Source organism: Nicotiana sylvestris, chromosome 6 (genome assembly GCF_000393655.2).
Source record: "Nicotiana sylvestris chromosome 6, ASM39365v2, whole genome shotgun sequence".
Taxonomy (NCBI): domain Eukaryota; kingdom Viridiplantae; phylum Streptophyta; class Magnoliopsida; order Solanales; family Solanaceae; genus Nicotiana; species Nicotiana sylvestris.
Genome location: NC_091062.1, coordinates 173466268 through 173483546, shown reverse-complemented (window position 1 = coordinate 173483546; position 17279 = coordinate 173466268). Strand labels below are relative to the sequence as shown.

Genomic DNA, 17279 nt, shown 5'->3' with positions numbered 1-17279 from the left:
GGGTATGTGGCTCCATTTTTCCATTTGTCAAAAAGTGGCAGCCATTATTTTGGCTATACACTGTTCTGTTCTTCACCTAATTCCTTTCTTCTTCTAATAATTACGTGCTGCTAACTCCTAAAGCTCCTCTTTGGAGCTCCACTTATTTAACTCCAAATTCCAAAATCCAGAGCAGGATTATCAAAGAATGGGGGCAGGAGGACGTGAGGTGGCAATTTCATTGGATGGAGTGAGGGACAAGAACATGATGCAATTGAAGAAAATGAATACTGCAATTTTCCCAGTTCGGTACAACGATAAGTATTACACTGATGCCATTGCCTCTGGTGATTTCACCAAGCTAGGTTCGTCTTTTCAATTCTGGGGTTTTTATTTAGACCTGTTTTGTGATTTAAGGCATGTCGGCTCAGGTAAATTTTTCAATGTAGAGATCCCTTCGTTCCAAAAGAATGAATGGATTTCGATCATTAGGGTCAAACTTTTTAATGGTCTGTGTCAACTTGGACATGGATTCTTTATTTTCTTAGTACTAAAATTTACATAGTGGGCACCTATATAAAATTACTTTTAGATACTATTTTCTAAATAGTATTAGTGTAATATAAATGAGAACAATAAGCTGAATTAAAAGGTACCTACTTTTTGGTGAAGGATGAATCTTTCTCTTTTTCTCTGCTTTGTAGCATTTTGGAGTCTTAACGATGATAAGAAGAGTAGTAGTTATAAGAGCCTTTTAGTCTATTTTTACTCTAATAAGTACAGGAATTGTGCTGATAAAAGCAAGTGATTAATAGCCATGAGACGAGAAACCACAGGTAGATGCCAAACTAATTAGAGGGAATAGTGGGGCTTACTCAACGCCTTAACTCATATAACAAATCCATTATCCGCTATTTGGGTTTGTTTCGTAACTCATCAAAAGAATGGCTGCAGTCAAGAAAAGGGAAGGAAATTGAGGCTTTTCTAAAGGAGTTATTTTCTTGGATGAGGCTACATTTAAGTAGTTAGAGGACCCCCTCAATGGAGAAGGGAGTTAGTTCATAGGGGCATTGTAGCTGTATGTGGTTTACACTCTGTACATTTGAATGAAAAAATTACTCTCTAAAGAGAAATTAACCACTTAATTGTAGTGACATCCTTTAGGCCTCTCTTCTGTAGCTCGATGTTGTAGTTGGTACTCTGATCTTAAGAACGCTGGTATGTCCTACCGGTCCTTATTAAAAAAAAGTTGGTACTCCAGGCTTTCTTTTCCCATATTTTCTGATTGGCTTTGGTTGAAATCTCCTGTAGTTTTTTTTCTGTGTATCGCCTATTGTTAATCTGAAAAAAATCTCTATTTATTGAAGAAGTATACGACTTACAACATTGTATTAATATTTTACAGAAAGGAAATCATCTCAATGCCCCTTAGCCCAGTGTTCATGATGCAATATGGAACCTCTGCCCTTTTCTTTATGTTTACATATTGAAGTATACAAGGAGAAAAATCTTATATTTTACAAAAGTAGATGTTAAATTAACCTACTTCACTATACCAAATAGCAGAATTAATTTGAAATACAGGAATACAGAATTAACCTGTGATCATTGTGTCACTCTGCAATTTCTACTCGCAAAATTGTTTTCCCATTGTTATATATTACTATTATTTAGTATCTCATCAGGTGCTCTATCTTCAACTCTTCTTTTTAAATGAGGTATCAACTCTCTTTCTCCTACTATTAGTTTTTTTATAAGTTTTCCTACTATTAGTTAGACTGTTTAGATTCTCATATAACATTTTTTATAAAAAATATCCTCTTATAACATTTCAAATGACTTTGTTTCCATTGCTTAGAAAATCAAGTCATTTAACATTTCATATACTACTTCAATTTTATATTTAGAGAAAAAGTTCCTTTTTTTGTGGACTATAAATATCATTTATGAATCAAACTTGTGAAAAGACCCGAGCATCTAACCTAACATCTTAAGGCAACTGGTGGAGTAGCTCATGACATTTATAAACCCTTTGAAAGTCCTTTTACGCTATTCATGTGGGACAACTTCCCATGTGAAGTAATTACCCTTTCGGAAGCTCTTACACTAATGTGTAAATATAATATGGGAATCTAATCCAAAAGCTTAAGGCAATTGGTGGAGTAGCTCATGACATTTATAAACCCTTTGAAAGCCCTTACACTATTCATGTGGGACAACTACTCGTGTGAAAGAATTACCCTTTTGGAAGCTCTTACACTAATATGTAAATAGAATCTGGGAATCTTATCCAAAAGCTTAAGACAATTGGTGGAGTAGCTCATGACATTTATAAACCTTTTTAGAAGCCCGGGTTTTGAAGGGTCAGAACAACATAGCTTATGAATGTACTAGTTAGTAATCATCATTGCTTGATGCAGCATTAGGTTTCTACTGGAAAGAATAACAACTCAATTTGTCATTATTTATGATAAAACAATAATGATTATGTGTAACGACCGTTTTCTAAAAGTCTTGCAAGAGACATTTATACCTTCAATAGTGTAGGTAAAGACCAGATAAAAAAAAAAAAAAAGTGTAGGTAAAGAGGTGCAAGAAATTACTGAATATGTGTTTCTCTTTATGGGTCAGTAGAGGAGGTAAACATAAATATGTAGTGAAGTACAGAAAAGTGCAATTTACGGTTTTTAGTGCAAGTTAAAGAAAAATGTGTTTCCTATAATATTCAAAGAAATGAATACATCCAATATATAGTTCTCTGCTTCTGCTGTAAGCTTTCAACTTTTCAATCTGTAGATATTTCACGAAACTTTTGTCATCTTTTGTACCTTCAAATTGATACACTTTGTTAAGCATCTCACATTGGTTGAGAGAATATGAGGTTTTCTCCTTATATGATCTTGAGCAATTCTCACCTTATAAGCTAACTTTTGGTGTGAGTTTGGGCTGAAGGTCATTATCTTTACGGGCCTGTTTCATTCCTATCGTTAGTTTACCCAATGTTCTGTCCCAATTTTATGTTGTCCACGCGCAGATGTTCCGCTTTGGGTGTGCATGGGGTTTTCCGTGTCCCACGTTGGTTGAATGAATGATCTATTGTCTCCTTATATGATCTTCGATAATCCTTACCTCATAAGCTAGCTTTTGGGTTTGAGTTAGGCCCAAGGTCCATTTTCTTTATACTCTTTGAGATAAATTCAAGGAATGCATCTCTATCTGGTTTAAGCTTTCCGTTTCCGAATCTTGGATATTCTATAGAACTTACCTTGTTTCATTTTTTTGTGCCTGCAGCGTATTACAGTGATATTTGTGTAGGTTCAATTGCATGTCGCCTTGAGAAGAAGGAAGGTGGGGCTGTTCGTGTTTACATAATGACTCTGGGTGTTTTGGCTCCATATCGTGGGCTAGGTATTGGTGAGTACTCTAACTTATCCTGCTCACCTTGGTCGAAGTTAATGTTACCATATAACTTTCCATGGTTTCAAATTTTTAATATGAAGACATCAACCTTCAAGTTGACATTTTCCTTTAATCTTTGAAGTTAGTTGTAAGGCGTTTACACCATTTCAAAACACAATATAGAAATATCGGACTAGTTTCTTAGAAAAAAAGCCTAGAGGCTAAAGGTGTGCCGGTTGCTTACATTAGGGCGATTAAGGACATGTATGATGGAGCTAAGACTCGGGTTAGGACAGTTGGAGGCGACTCTGAGCATTTTTCGGTTGTTATGGGGTTACACCAAGGATCTGCGTGTAGCCCATTCTTGTTTGCTCTGGTGATGGACGCACTGACACACCATGTTCAAGGAGAGGTGCCATGGTGTATGTTATTCGCTGATGACATTGTTCTGATTGACGAGACACAGAGTGGCGTTAACTAGAGGCCGGAGGTTTGGAGACAGGCCCTTGAGTCTAAGGGTTTCAAGTTGAGTAGGACGAAGACGGAATATCTTGAGTGCAAGTTCAGTCCCGAGCCAAGCCGAGGGAAGCGGGCATGGACGTGAGGCTTGGATCGCAGGTCATTTCCAAGAGAGGCAGTTTCAAGTACCTTGGGTCGGTTATCCAGGGGGATGGGGAGATCGACGAGGATGTCACACACCGTATAGGGTTGGGGTGGATGAAATGGATGTTAGCATCTGTAGTCCTGTGTGACAAGAAAGTGCCTCCGCTACTCAAAGGTAAGTTTTATAGGTCGGTCATGTTGTATGGGGCTGAGTGTTGGCCTGTTAAGAACTCACATACCCAGAAGTTGAAAGTAGCAGAAATGAGGATGTTGAGGTGGATGTGCGGACACACCAGGATGGATAAGATTAGGAATGAAGATATTCGGGAGAAGGTGCGCGTGTCTCCTATTGATGACAGAATGAGGGAAGCGATGCTCAGATGATTCGGGTACGTTCAAAGGAGGAGCTTGGATGCCCCGGTAAGGAGGTGCGAGCAGTTGGGGTTGGTGGGTACGAGGTGAGTTAGAGGACGGCCTAAGAAGTATTGGGGAGAGGTGATCAGGCGGGATATGACTAGGCTTCAGATTTCTGAGGACATGGCACTCGATAGGAAGCTGTGGAGGTCGAGCATTAAAGTTGTAGGTTAGGAGGTGGTTGAACATATTTAGTCTACCAGTGTGAGGCTAGGTTGATAGGATTTAGTCTTAGACTGCTAATGGTCGGTGTTGTGTTTACACTACTCTTCCGTTTTCATCGCGTCAGGCCTTATTTACTGGTTATTATTTCTGCTTTCCATCTATTCGCTGGTTCTTGTGATATTATTTCCATGGTTTTTTGTTGATGGTACTGATATATTGTCTCTTTTGGTCTTTTCATCTTCTTGAGCCGAGGGTCTACCCTCCCCCGACCCCACTTGTGGAATTATACTGGATCATTGTTATTGTTGTTGTTGTTTTCTTAGAAAAAAATTAGTAGCAGCACAGGGTCAATCGATTGCAGTTTCTCCTGACATGTCAATAATATCGAGCAACTTCTCATTTAGTTCTTCTTTTTATTCTGGTGCAGGTAAAATGTTGTTGAACCATATCCTCAATCTTTCTGCCAAGCAGAACGTTAGCGAGATTTATTTGCATGTGCACACAATTAATGAAGATGCCCTCAATTTCTATAAGAAATTTGGATTCGAGGTTACTGATAAAATCCAAAACTATTATACAAACATAACCCCACCAGACTGTTTTGTCTTGACCAAGTTCATCACTCAAACAAAGAAATAGATAGTCTGAGCTATTTGGTTGAGTCTTGGTCAAACCTTCACATTATCTTTGACGTTCTGAGCCTTCTGGTTCTAGTTTTTGCTACTTATGAGTAATTTTCCACCCATTGAATTGTTACAGTATGCCCTTTTCTGTTCTATTTTATTTATCCTATCTACAACATCATCAAAATTGAATGATTTCCCTGTAATAGAAATAGTGCAGTTCAATGCAAACATTCGAGTTTGGTTAATGAAATGCTCACCACATAAATGAATGCAAGATATGTATGTTGCATATAATTTTATATCGTAAATATGGTTAAATTATATGCATTTAATTTTAATTTATGACTCTTATGATTAAATTGGTTGAATTTATACCAATTTCGGCGAATGTAAGCATTTTCCGAGCGTAATCTTACAAATGGGATAGGCCTTGGTGCAAAACAAGTTTGGATTACTTCCAATTTGAAACTGATATATATAAATTGTTCTGGGAAAAGCAACTTATAATTAAATCATGAAAAAAGTAGAAAAATCGAAAGTGAGCCATATGATCCCACGTGGAAATAGCAATACTCTTTTTTTCTTCTACTTTCCTAATATCTGTCGCAACATAATAATAATAATAATAATAATAATGAAAATAACAAGAAAGTATTTTGAGTCTAGTTCAATTATATATATAGCTCATTTTCTCAGTTTCCACTTCCCGTCCACGAATTCTTAGTTTTCTTTTCCTAATAACAGAAGTGCTCTCCTGTCTCCGCATCATTACCTGATAACTTTAAGTTGATTATATATAAAAATTTTACTATTTAATTACTTAAATTGTCAGTAGTCGTTACATATGATATATTTCCTTGTTTTGCCCAAAAACGGTAGGAAACTCTAGGCCACTTTTACAACAACAACAACCCAGTATAATCCCACTTAGTGGGATCTGGGGAGGGTAGTGTGTACACAGACCTTACCCCTACCCTAGGGTAGAGAGACTGTTTCCAAATAGACCCCCGACATCCTTCCCTCCAAGAACTTCCCACCTTGCTCTTGGGAGACTCGAACTCACAACCTCTCGGTTGGAAAGTGGGGGTTGCTTACCATCACAGCAACCCCTCTTGTCTTCTAGGCCACTTTTACGTGGTGCCCAATAATTATTGTTGAGGAATTCTTTTGGCAAGTAAGCTTCCGAAGAAGGGATCATTATGACATTTTAGACAAATCTTATATCAAAAAGCTAAGGAAGAAGAAAATAAAGTGTATTTCAAATATAGGATAAGTTCATCTGATACACGCATTTTGTGGCTGGATTTTGCTAAGCTCAAGGGATAAATTTGTAAAGTTGGTTGGATGAAAGCGGAATACATTATAGAATATGTTTGGGTGGTGAAAAAATTAGTTTTTTAATGCTAGGTAATTGATAGATACAACACCAAAGGCAGATTCAAGATTTATAGGTTAAATCTTTAAAATTCTTAGTATTGAATAAAATATATTTTTAAGTTATATATTCATATCTTACTACTCCCTTCGTTTACTTTTAGTTGTCAAGTATTCTTTTCATTTTTACTTGTCATTTTTCGCATATCAAGAGAAAAATAATTTATTTTTTCCTGTTTTGCCCTTAGCATTAATTATTCATTTCAAATTATTTTACAAATCCATTAAGACTATACACCAATTAATATGGATATCATGATAAATTATATACTTTATTTTTTAAGGGTTGTGCAAAGTTAATAATAAACTAACGGAGATAGTATTTGTTAGTAAAATTTTAATGAATAAATTTATGCACTATGTATATATATCATTCCTTTTATTGAGTGAGGGTGAAGGTGCGGGACAAACAAACAATGTAGGGATGGATAGGTAAGTCGTATACCTAACCACATTTGCCAATTTGCCATCCTTTTCTACGAAGAAGCTAGACTTCATTTAAACATTCTCGTCATCATCAACTGCGTCAAGTATTTAATGCACAACGTTTTATACTATAAAATTCCAAGATATGTTATTGTGGTCACACTTTTTCTTCTTAATGTTGACAAGCATATATAACTACTCCTATTTGACTTTGAATTGTTCGTTTGAACAACCAACTTTCAACTCTCCTAGTCTTTGGCATACTATGTTATCTCACTAGAATAAATAAATGAATTGGTAAATCTAATGAAGGTTTGAACTTGAACCATGACATTAGTAATAATTAGAACATGGGTTTGTATTTTTCTTAAATTAAAGGAGCGCCACGAGTTTAAAAACTTGTCGCAATTACGAAGTTTGACCGCAGGTATGAACAATTGAACATTAGCCAAGTCAATATATATATATATATATATATATATATATATATATATATATATATATATATATATATATATATATATATATAGTTTTGCTATCATTGTCATGTAATTAAATTTGTCGATCTTTGTCAAAAAAGAAAAAAAAAACATTTATAATAACTGTAAACTGTATATTTTTCTTAATGTTTTATTTTTTTAATGATGGCTTTTATTGAACAAACGAGAAAATGTCCACTGAAAATCTTCAAACTAACAGCTGGGATTGTACCACTTTCCATCAACAAATTATTACGCTTTTCTAACATCATTGCTCTTCTGTCCCCAAATTATTAGCTTGATAATACATTTGCATGCTGTTGCCACAAAAAAAAAAAAAAAAAAAAAAAAAAAAGACCCATAGAAATTATGAAACTCTAGGCCAAGTTCGGTCCATACTTCTTGTTACAGCATCTTCCCTTTTCTGAAGGTAGATCATTTCCCTGTCTTATTTCCTGTGTGTCATGCCAATAAATAAATCAAACCAATTATGTTCTACTAAAGCACAATTAATAAGTTGGCCATCATTTTATTACTTACATCCTCAAAACTCTTTCACAACTACAAATACACATGTTTTCTATTCGGAATCAATTTTTTTTTTTAAATAAATGTGAATATTACCGTAACAACCAAAAATAATTTTTACATCCTAAGAAGCCTCCAGTGTCTGAATGGATCTAGACTCTAGATCTCCAAAACAAACAATACATCTAGTTACATAGCTTTTGAATCAACAACTAACTTTTCCTAGCTCTCTTTTTCCTATACAATGTCTCCAATCTATCTACAATCTCTTTCCTAATTTGTTCATATACAAAGTCTATGTTTACATTTACTTTCCTAAAGATTTTTCAATTTCTTGCTTGGCAAGTGTAGTACAACATGGCTCCCTGTCACGACCCCAAATCCACTAGCCGTGATGACACCTAACCCAATCCGCTAGGTAAGCCAACTGCTAAATAATTCAATTTCAATATTGCTATAGTCAATTAAACAAAATAAATTATCTGGATCTATTACATTTCCCAAGGACTGGTAGTACAAATCATGAGCTTCTAAGAATAGAATTTACAAAGCTGACGTGAAAAGAATACATCTTCTGTTTGAAAAGTACATAAACAGAGTTTTATAATCTAAGACTACCGTGAACAAGAGGCAACTACAGCAGGAACGCAGGTACGCCTTCAAATCCAGCAACTATCGAACGCAACAACATCGACATTCGGGATCTGCACGCAATGTGCAGGAAGTGCAATATGAGTACAACCGACCCTATATACTCAAAAAGTAACAACCCTAAACTTAGGTTGAAAGCAGTGATGAGCTGGAACATAGGTCGGGTCCAACACAAAAATATCCAATAACAGTTCATAACAATGTAAAGCATATAAATGAGGAAGTAATTCAACGATAAATTACTCAACTTTCTCGCAGTTTTTTCGAAAATAGTTTCGCTTTTCAAGAATATCTGTGAAAACCCAAATTCTTTACCGAAAATATCGTGAAATATGAGATAGTTTGAAAAACTATATTTCTTTTTCTAAAATCGTTTTCACAATAAATAAGATGTTTCATTTTCTTTCCAAATAGCAAGTGTGAGATACTTCTCTATGACAACATATCAATGTGTGAAAAATATCATGAAGACGTGATACCGTACAACATGAGGAAAATGCATCTCTATGCATGTATGTCATATATGCATGCCAATGCCATGTATCTCCGAGATGAATCATGTACCCATACTCTTAGAGTACTCAACCTCACTTTAACACGCTTTTCACTCATCATACTCAACCACTCGGTACTGTATATGGCCCATACGGCCCAGGAATATTCATCCCGGAACATATACAACACTGACCATTAGTCACTCAGTACCGAGGAAGGCCAATCCGGCCCCATGGAGAAGATCCATTTCTAGGTGTATAAATACTTCGGACAAGATCCATGTCCAAGGAAGATCCATCCCTCAAAATAATCAATCGCGCCCACTGTGAGTGTGCAGACTCCCGATGGGCTCCTACGGCCCAAGCACTATAACAAGCCAATCATGGCATAAATCAATCAGGCCCCCGGCCTTACTCAATAATAGATAAAACATGTTGCGGCGTGCAACCCGATCCCATAACTGTCACTCATAATCAGGCTCTCGTCCTCACTCAGTCATCAAGCTCTCCAGTCTCACCCCCGAGCTTACAGTGTCATGAAAACTCACTTGGAACAATGATATGATGTATCAATATGTAACAACGGGGCTGGGATATGATATGAATGCATGAATGTGACTGATTACCAAATATCAATGAATTCAATGAGATGACAACAAGAAATGACCATTGTGGGTCTTTACAGTATGGGCATAAGGCCTAAACATGATATCTAGCTTGATGTACAACTCATTTATTTTATCACGTGGTGAAAACATAGATATCAATAAAATAGGATCACTATGCAGTGCCCTGGAAACAACAAAGCCATAATTCACAGGATGCACGCCCACACGCTCGTCACCTAGCATGTGTGTCACTTCAACATCAATCACTTAGCACATAATTCAGGGATTTTATACCCTCAACACTAAGTTTAGAAGAGTTACTTATCTTAAGCAAGCCAATTCCGATACCGAGCAAGCCAAGCGATACTCCAAGAATGTCATCACGCACGTAGCGGCCTCCGAACGACTCAACACTAGCCAAAAGCAACTCAAATACATCAGATAAAGCCCAAGAAAGCAATTACAAATGATAAAGATCGAATCCTAAGTCAAATCCCAAATCCGGCCAAAAATCACACCCGAGCCCATGCCTCAAAACACGACAAAACTCACAAAATCCGACAATCCATCCAATTACGAGTCCACCCACACTAGTTTTATTCAAGTACAACTCCAAATCGGTGTTCAAAACTCAAAAATTCATATTATGAACCTTTAGGCCGAACCCCCCAATTTCCTCTTTCAATTTAACAACCAATTGCTAAAGATGAAGATAGATTCATGAAATATAATCAAAGTTGAGTGTAGAATACTTACCCTAATCCTTGTGATGAAAATTGCTCCAAAAATCGCCTTAATCCGAGTCCCACATCTCAAAATATGAAGAAATAACCAAGACCTCGATTTTTATAGCTTCTGCCCAGAAATTCCACATTTGCGATCAAAATGTCCCATCTGCGACCACCGTATTTGCGGTCACTACTTTTCTTCTGCGACCTCAACTTACCAGGCGACCCCTCGCACCTGCAGAACCATTTCCACTCCCGCGCACACGCAGGTGCGAAGACCAAACACGTATCTGCGCTAATCTCACTTCTGCGATCAACTGTCCACATCTACGGACTCGCATCTGCGGCCATACTTTCGCACATGTGGAAACTCTAGAACCAGCAATGATACACCTTAGCCAAAATTTCCAAAATGCTCCGGAATCAAATTCAGAACTCACCCGAGCCCCTAGGGACCACATCCAAACATACTAACAAGTCTAATAACATCACACGGACCTATTCAAGGCCTCAAAACACACATAGCAACACCGAAACGACGAATCACACCTCAATTCGGAATAATTGAACTTTGAAACTTCCAACTTCCACAATCGATGCCGAAACCTATCAAATCACGACCGATTGACCTCAAATTTTGCACACAAGTCACATTTGACATTACAGACATGCTCCAACTTTTGGAATCGGAATCCAACCCCGATATCAAAAAGTTCACTCCCAATCAAACTTTCCGAAATTTCAGCTTTGCCATCCATGCCAAATTCCACTACGGACCTCCAAATCATGGTCCGGACGCGCTCCTAAGTCCAAAATCACCAAACGGAGCCATCAGAAATCCAATCCGAGGTCAAATTCTAAAAAGTCAAACTTGGTCAAACTTTTCAAATTTAAAGCTTCAAGCTGAGAATCATTCTTCCAAATCAATTCCGAATAACCTAAAAACCAAAACCGACTATTCACATAAGTCATAATATATCATACAAAGCTACTCATGACCTCAAATAATCGATCGAAGTGCAAATACTCAAAACGACCAATCGGGTCGTTACATCCTCCCCCACTAAAACATATGTTCATCCTCGAACGTGCCAAGAGTGGTTCAAAAAGCCATCAAATCGCTGAGTATCCTTACCACGCACATACCTGAGGGTGATCCCACGTCACTTCCCATAAGGTCTGATAACACAATATGACTGAAATTTCTTAATCCAACCTAGCCCATAAGTCTTAGAACCCAATTTCCAACCGGAATTTCTATAAGATCATAATCTCGTATCTACACACTGTATAAGTCTGAACAATGTATCAAGCCATAGTCATAACCCAAGATGAAATCACATGATATACCACATAATTCAAACACTCATAGCGATAATTTCTAATCATAGTAGCTGCTTAAAACAACCCAATGCCGGTAATAAATCTCTTACCAAACAAAGCCTCGTTCTAACACCTTCATATACTGCGAATGAAGAAAGAAACACGCATAAACTCATAACCATTCGTCAGATCAACAAGTCATGGAGCTCCCTCTTCTCTGACAGGAACTATAGCAGATTTCTAAGCCGACTTCGATATTATCCTTCCAACCATGCTGTAATCAAATCTGATAGCACCCATTCTAGGCCAATGACCTCATTTCATCCAACACGACCACTCTAGTGACATGGTACATCAATGCAATCTAAAGCTTCAACCTGTGCAATTTGTGGGCTAATAAGCAACATTCCAAATGTACTCGAAAATGACTCAAACGAGAAAACTGTCCCGCCAACTTAACAAGTACCATCACAACACCATTATAAGAGCCTAGCACACATCGTAGAACCAAAACACACGAATTCGACACCAAGGATCATATCTCGACATAACTTCACTACAATGCGTGACCCCACCCAAATGCCAGTCCATTATATATTCCTCGAGTTGCCCTGCTCAAAATCAATAACCACACGAAATGTGACATCAAGTACCCAAAGTGCATTGCCATAAATATAGAGAGAAAATAACGCAATACCACAATCCGAAAAGGACACAGACAACGCATAATCAATCATGCAATACCCAAATACTCATCCTGCTCAAATCCCGATATAAATCCCAAATAGAACCGCACCATGTGTGTATATAACCAACGAATCACAACTCTTTGTAGCATAGAAGAGTAACTCACAGATCATCTCAGAACACCAATAATCTTAACAACAACTGAATGGCACATCCCTCAACAATAACAGTTCGGAGTCAACAAATCCGACCCGGTGCAGAACACACCCATATTGGCCTACCAATGAACCTCAAATCAACTCTGGTCACCCACAGTAGATAAATAACCCCCGAAAGTTCACAATGACTGAATCACAGTACATACTAACCTCTGACTAACCTTGACTATATTTTCACAGTCCACAACCACGAAACAATCTACTCATGCGAACTCCCAGTCTCCAAATCCATAGAACATACGAATCACCATCTCTGATCTCAGCTCCACCGCCTGAATGTCCACACTTCTCCAATTACACGGTCATACCACGAGGAATACTTTTATAGTTTTTCTGTTCCACAAAGCAAAATTTGAACTCCAGCAGTCGATCAAACAAGAGAGTGCTGCAATACCAATGAAGTATCCATAAATCAAAACACATCGCCCTTTTTGAAATGTATACTCTCATAAAGCTATAATAATTAGTAATATCATTTACCTAATCATCTGAAACTGCCCATGCTGCCTAAGAATACACTGTGACCTTACTCATGCAAATCTCAATCCCACACAACACACCACATATACTATGCCATCATATGAAAAGTATGAAAATCTCATAATTCACTCCGAGTCATAGTAAACTACATACTCAACTAGTTAGAAACCTTCTATTTGATCTCATCCAGGAGAAAATCCCTATTCACAACATGTTCCACACACAGTAGGAAATATACACCTCGAACCTTAATAGAAACCATTAGGAATTCTCTGAATCCCATTTGCACAAAATCCAACTATCAGGACTGAATCCTTCTAACTTAACCAAGCTACGCAGGTCACCAAAACCCAAGAGCATTGCCACGAAACACCTGTAGAAAATCGTTACCTCATAAGCACCCAAAGATCTAATCATACCCATTACCATGCCGATCCAACCTAGTACCAAGATGTCCTATTTATCTGAGTTCCTTCTGAATTGCCTTCAAATTGATACTTCTCCTCGCTATAATACCACAATCCTCAACCCAGACTCACCACACGAGACCCTAACACAAAATCACATCGCCCAAGGCTCATAAGCCGCTGAGTGCTTTCTTAAGCACCCTAAAGGTACCTCAATCGACATACCCACTTTGAAGAAACCTTCTATGAATTTCAAGTTGTTCATCTTACCTTACTGATACTGAAATGTAGAATCCATAGCGATGTAGAAATACTGCGAGCCTCGACACCATCCAATGTAACTCTCAACTTCTAGCCATATACAAATCCACAAAAAATCTCAATTGCCATATATAAATCTTGAATTCATTAGAACCATTCTCGAGAGTTATCCACTCTGCTCAAATCTCAATTAGACTGATCAAATGGGCCGAACGACCTGTGCCCCATTAGCACTCCAACATCCAAGGAAGTAACCCCACCTTAATGCAACCGGTTAAATTTCTGCTCCACGCACATTACATCCTTCACCAATAACAACTCAAATCATTCCATGATTCTCATATACTCATAAAGCCTAATACAACTCGTATCTAGAAATCCCCTTACTCGAGTCATCCTTGATCTTAACCTCTGCAAGTCATAACTGATTCACCAGTATACCTCAAACTGAAACTAATACGACACATAGCTGTGCAATCAACTTATCAATAGCAAACTCTCTTACTTGGCTCAAAGCCATATATCAAAACACACAAAAACTCACAATGCCCATACTCTATTACCGCCATAATACCATTGTGAGATTCAACTAAATCCTTCGTAAGCTCATGCAACACAAACCATCTTGTATTTTAAATCATATGCAAATCTCGCATTCACCTTTGTAACAGTCAAGCACACTCTCATAAGCGATCCAAACTCAAATTGCAACACATATATTTCACGGGTAAAAGAGAACTCCCAACAAACAACATAGGGATCGCACAAACCTCAGGACACCCGGCAGGAGATAACCTACCTGCTTTCCTCAAGCTGGCCTCTCTCTATTCCCTTCCACGGTCATAAATATTATATAGTCACTTAATCTTCCTGAGTCTGAACTCATATCACGACATGAAATCTACTTCACTCCTCAACTAAACAACATGAAAAAATCCTTCACCAAATAGTTCTTTCTACACCTCAAGCAGACATTTCTTATCACATTCAAATCATATGAACACATATCGCAGTCACAGCATACTCATCACGTAACCATCCAGCCACAAATTCTACTAATAGGGGTACTACCGGACATATAAATACAAAAGCACGTGCTCACACAATCAACACCTCTGTGCTCAAACTACAGTCAAAACCCGGACTCAAGTCCTCCAGACTGGCCCATCATAAGCATACCGAAATCACATCTCGCATCTCTTCATGGAATCACAAGCTGTCGATGCACAACTGATATCGAGCGCTCACATGCGCATACGAATGCATGGAAGGAATTCAAAGAGTTACGCTTCAAGTTGAATCAATGCCGCACGATAAGGAAAGAAAGATGGGATGTATATCCTAAATGTCCTATAGCCTCTCGAAGATAGGTATAGACGCCATCATACCGATTCGCAAGACTCAACTAGACACTTGCTCATGACTTGTAGAACCTATAAACCTAGAGCTCTGATACCAATCTGTCACGACCCAAAATCCACTATTCGTGATGACACCTAATCCAACCCACTAGGTAAGCCGACTACGAACTAATTCAATTTCATTATAGCTAATAAGTCAATTAAACAAAACAAATTATTTGGATCTATTACATTTACCAAGGACAGGTAGTACAAATCATGAGCTTCTAAGAATAGACTTTACAAAGCTGACATGAAAAGAATACATCTTCTATTTGAAAAGTACATTAACAAAATTTTATAATCTAAGGCTACAGTGAACAAGAGGCAGCTACAGCAGGAACACAGGTACGCCTTCAAATCCAGCAACCATCGAATGCAGCAACATCGACATCCAGGATCTGCACGCAATGTGTAGGAAGTGCAGTATGAGTACAACTGACCCCATATACTCAAAAAGTAAAAAACCTAAACTTAGGTTAAAAGCAGTGACGAGCTAGAATATAGGTCGGGTCCAATACAAATATCCAATAACAGTTCATAACAATGTAAAACATATTAATAAGGAAGTAACTCAGAGATAAATTACTCACCTTTCTCACAGTTTTTCCGAAAATGGTTCTGCTTTTCAAGAATATTTGTGAAAACCCAAATTCTTTACCGAAAACGTCGTGAAATATGAGATAATTTGAAAAACTGTATTTCTTTCTTTTTCTAAAATCCTTTTCACAATAAATAAGATATTTCAGTTTCTTTCCAAATATCAAGTGTGAGATACTTCTCTATAACCACATATCAATGTGTGAAAAATGTCATGAATGACGTGATACCGTACATCATGAGGAAAATGCATCTCTATGTATATATGTCATATATGCATGCCAATGCCATGTATCTCAGAGATGAATCATGTACCCACACTCTCAGAGTACTCAACCTCACTGTAACATACTTCTCACTCATCATACTTAACCACTCGGTACTGTATATGGCCCCATAAGGCCCATGAAAATCCATCCCCGAACAAATACAACATTGACCATCTGTCACTCAGTACCGAGGAAGGCTAATCCAGACCCATGAAGAAGATCCATCTCTATGTGTATAAATGCTTCGAACAAGATCCATGTTCAGGGAAGATCCAGCCTTCAAAATAACCAACCGTGCCCACTATGGGTGTGCAGACTCCGGAGGGGCTCTTACGGCCCAAGCGCTATAACAAGCCAATCATGGAATCAATCAATCATGCCCTCAGCCTTACTCAATAATCAATAAAATATGATGTGGTGTGCAGCCCGATTCCATAACTGTCACTCGTAATCAGGCTCTCGGCCTCACTTAGTCATCAATCTCTCCAGTCTCACCCCCGCGCTTACAATGTCATGAAAACTGACCCGGAACAATGATATAATGTATCAATAAGTAAAAACCGGGGTTGAGATATGATATGAATGCATGGATGTGACTGAGTACAAAATATCAATGAATTCAATGAGATGACAGCAAGAAACAACCACTATGGGTCCCAACAATACCAGCATAAGGCTTAAACATGATATCTAACATGATGTACAACTTTTTTATTTTATCACATGGTGAAAACACATATATCAATAAAATAGGACCACTATGCACTGCCCTGGAAACAACAGAGTCACAATTCACAAGGTGCACGCCCACACGCCCGTCAACTAGCATGTGCGTCACCTCAACATTAATCACATAGCACATAATTCGTTTTTTAGAAGAGTTACTTATCTTAAGCAAGCCAATTCTGATACCGAGTAAGCCAAGCGATGCTCCAAGAATGTCATCACGCACGTAGCAACCTCCGAACGGCTCAACACTTGACAAAAGTAACTCAAATACATCAGAAAAAGCCTAAGGAAGCAATTACAAATGATAAAGATAGAATCCTAAGTCAAATCCCAAATCTAGCGAAAAATGACACCCGGGGCCCACACCTCGA

General features: G+C 37.8%; 1 protein-coding gene across 1 annotated transcript; it reads left to right on the top strand.

Annotated features, from left to right (window-relative positions):
• The first annotated feature begins 22 nt into the window (after window positions 1-22).
• On the top strand, window positions 23-5460 carry LOC104210308 (uncharacterized). Its single transcript, XM_009759174.2, has 3 exons — window positions 23-344; window positions 3271-3393; window positions 4988-5460. Exons 1-3 carry the CDS (start codon window positions 188-190, stop codon window positions 5197-5199), a joined length of 492 nt encoding a protein of 163 aa, XP_009757476.1. The 5' UTR covers window positions 23-187; the 3' UTR covers window positions 5200-5460.
• Window positions 5461-17279: the final 11819 nt, after the last annotated feature.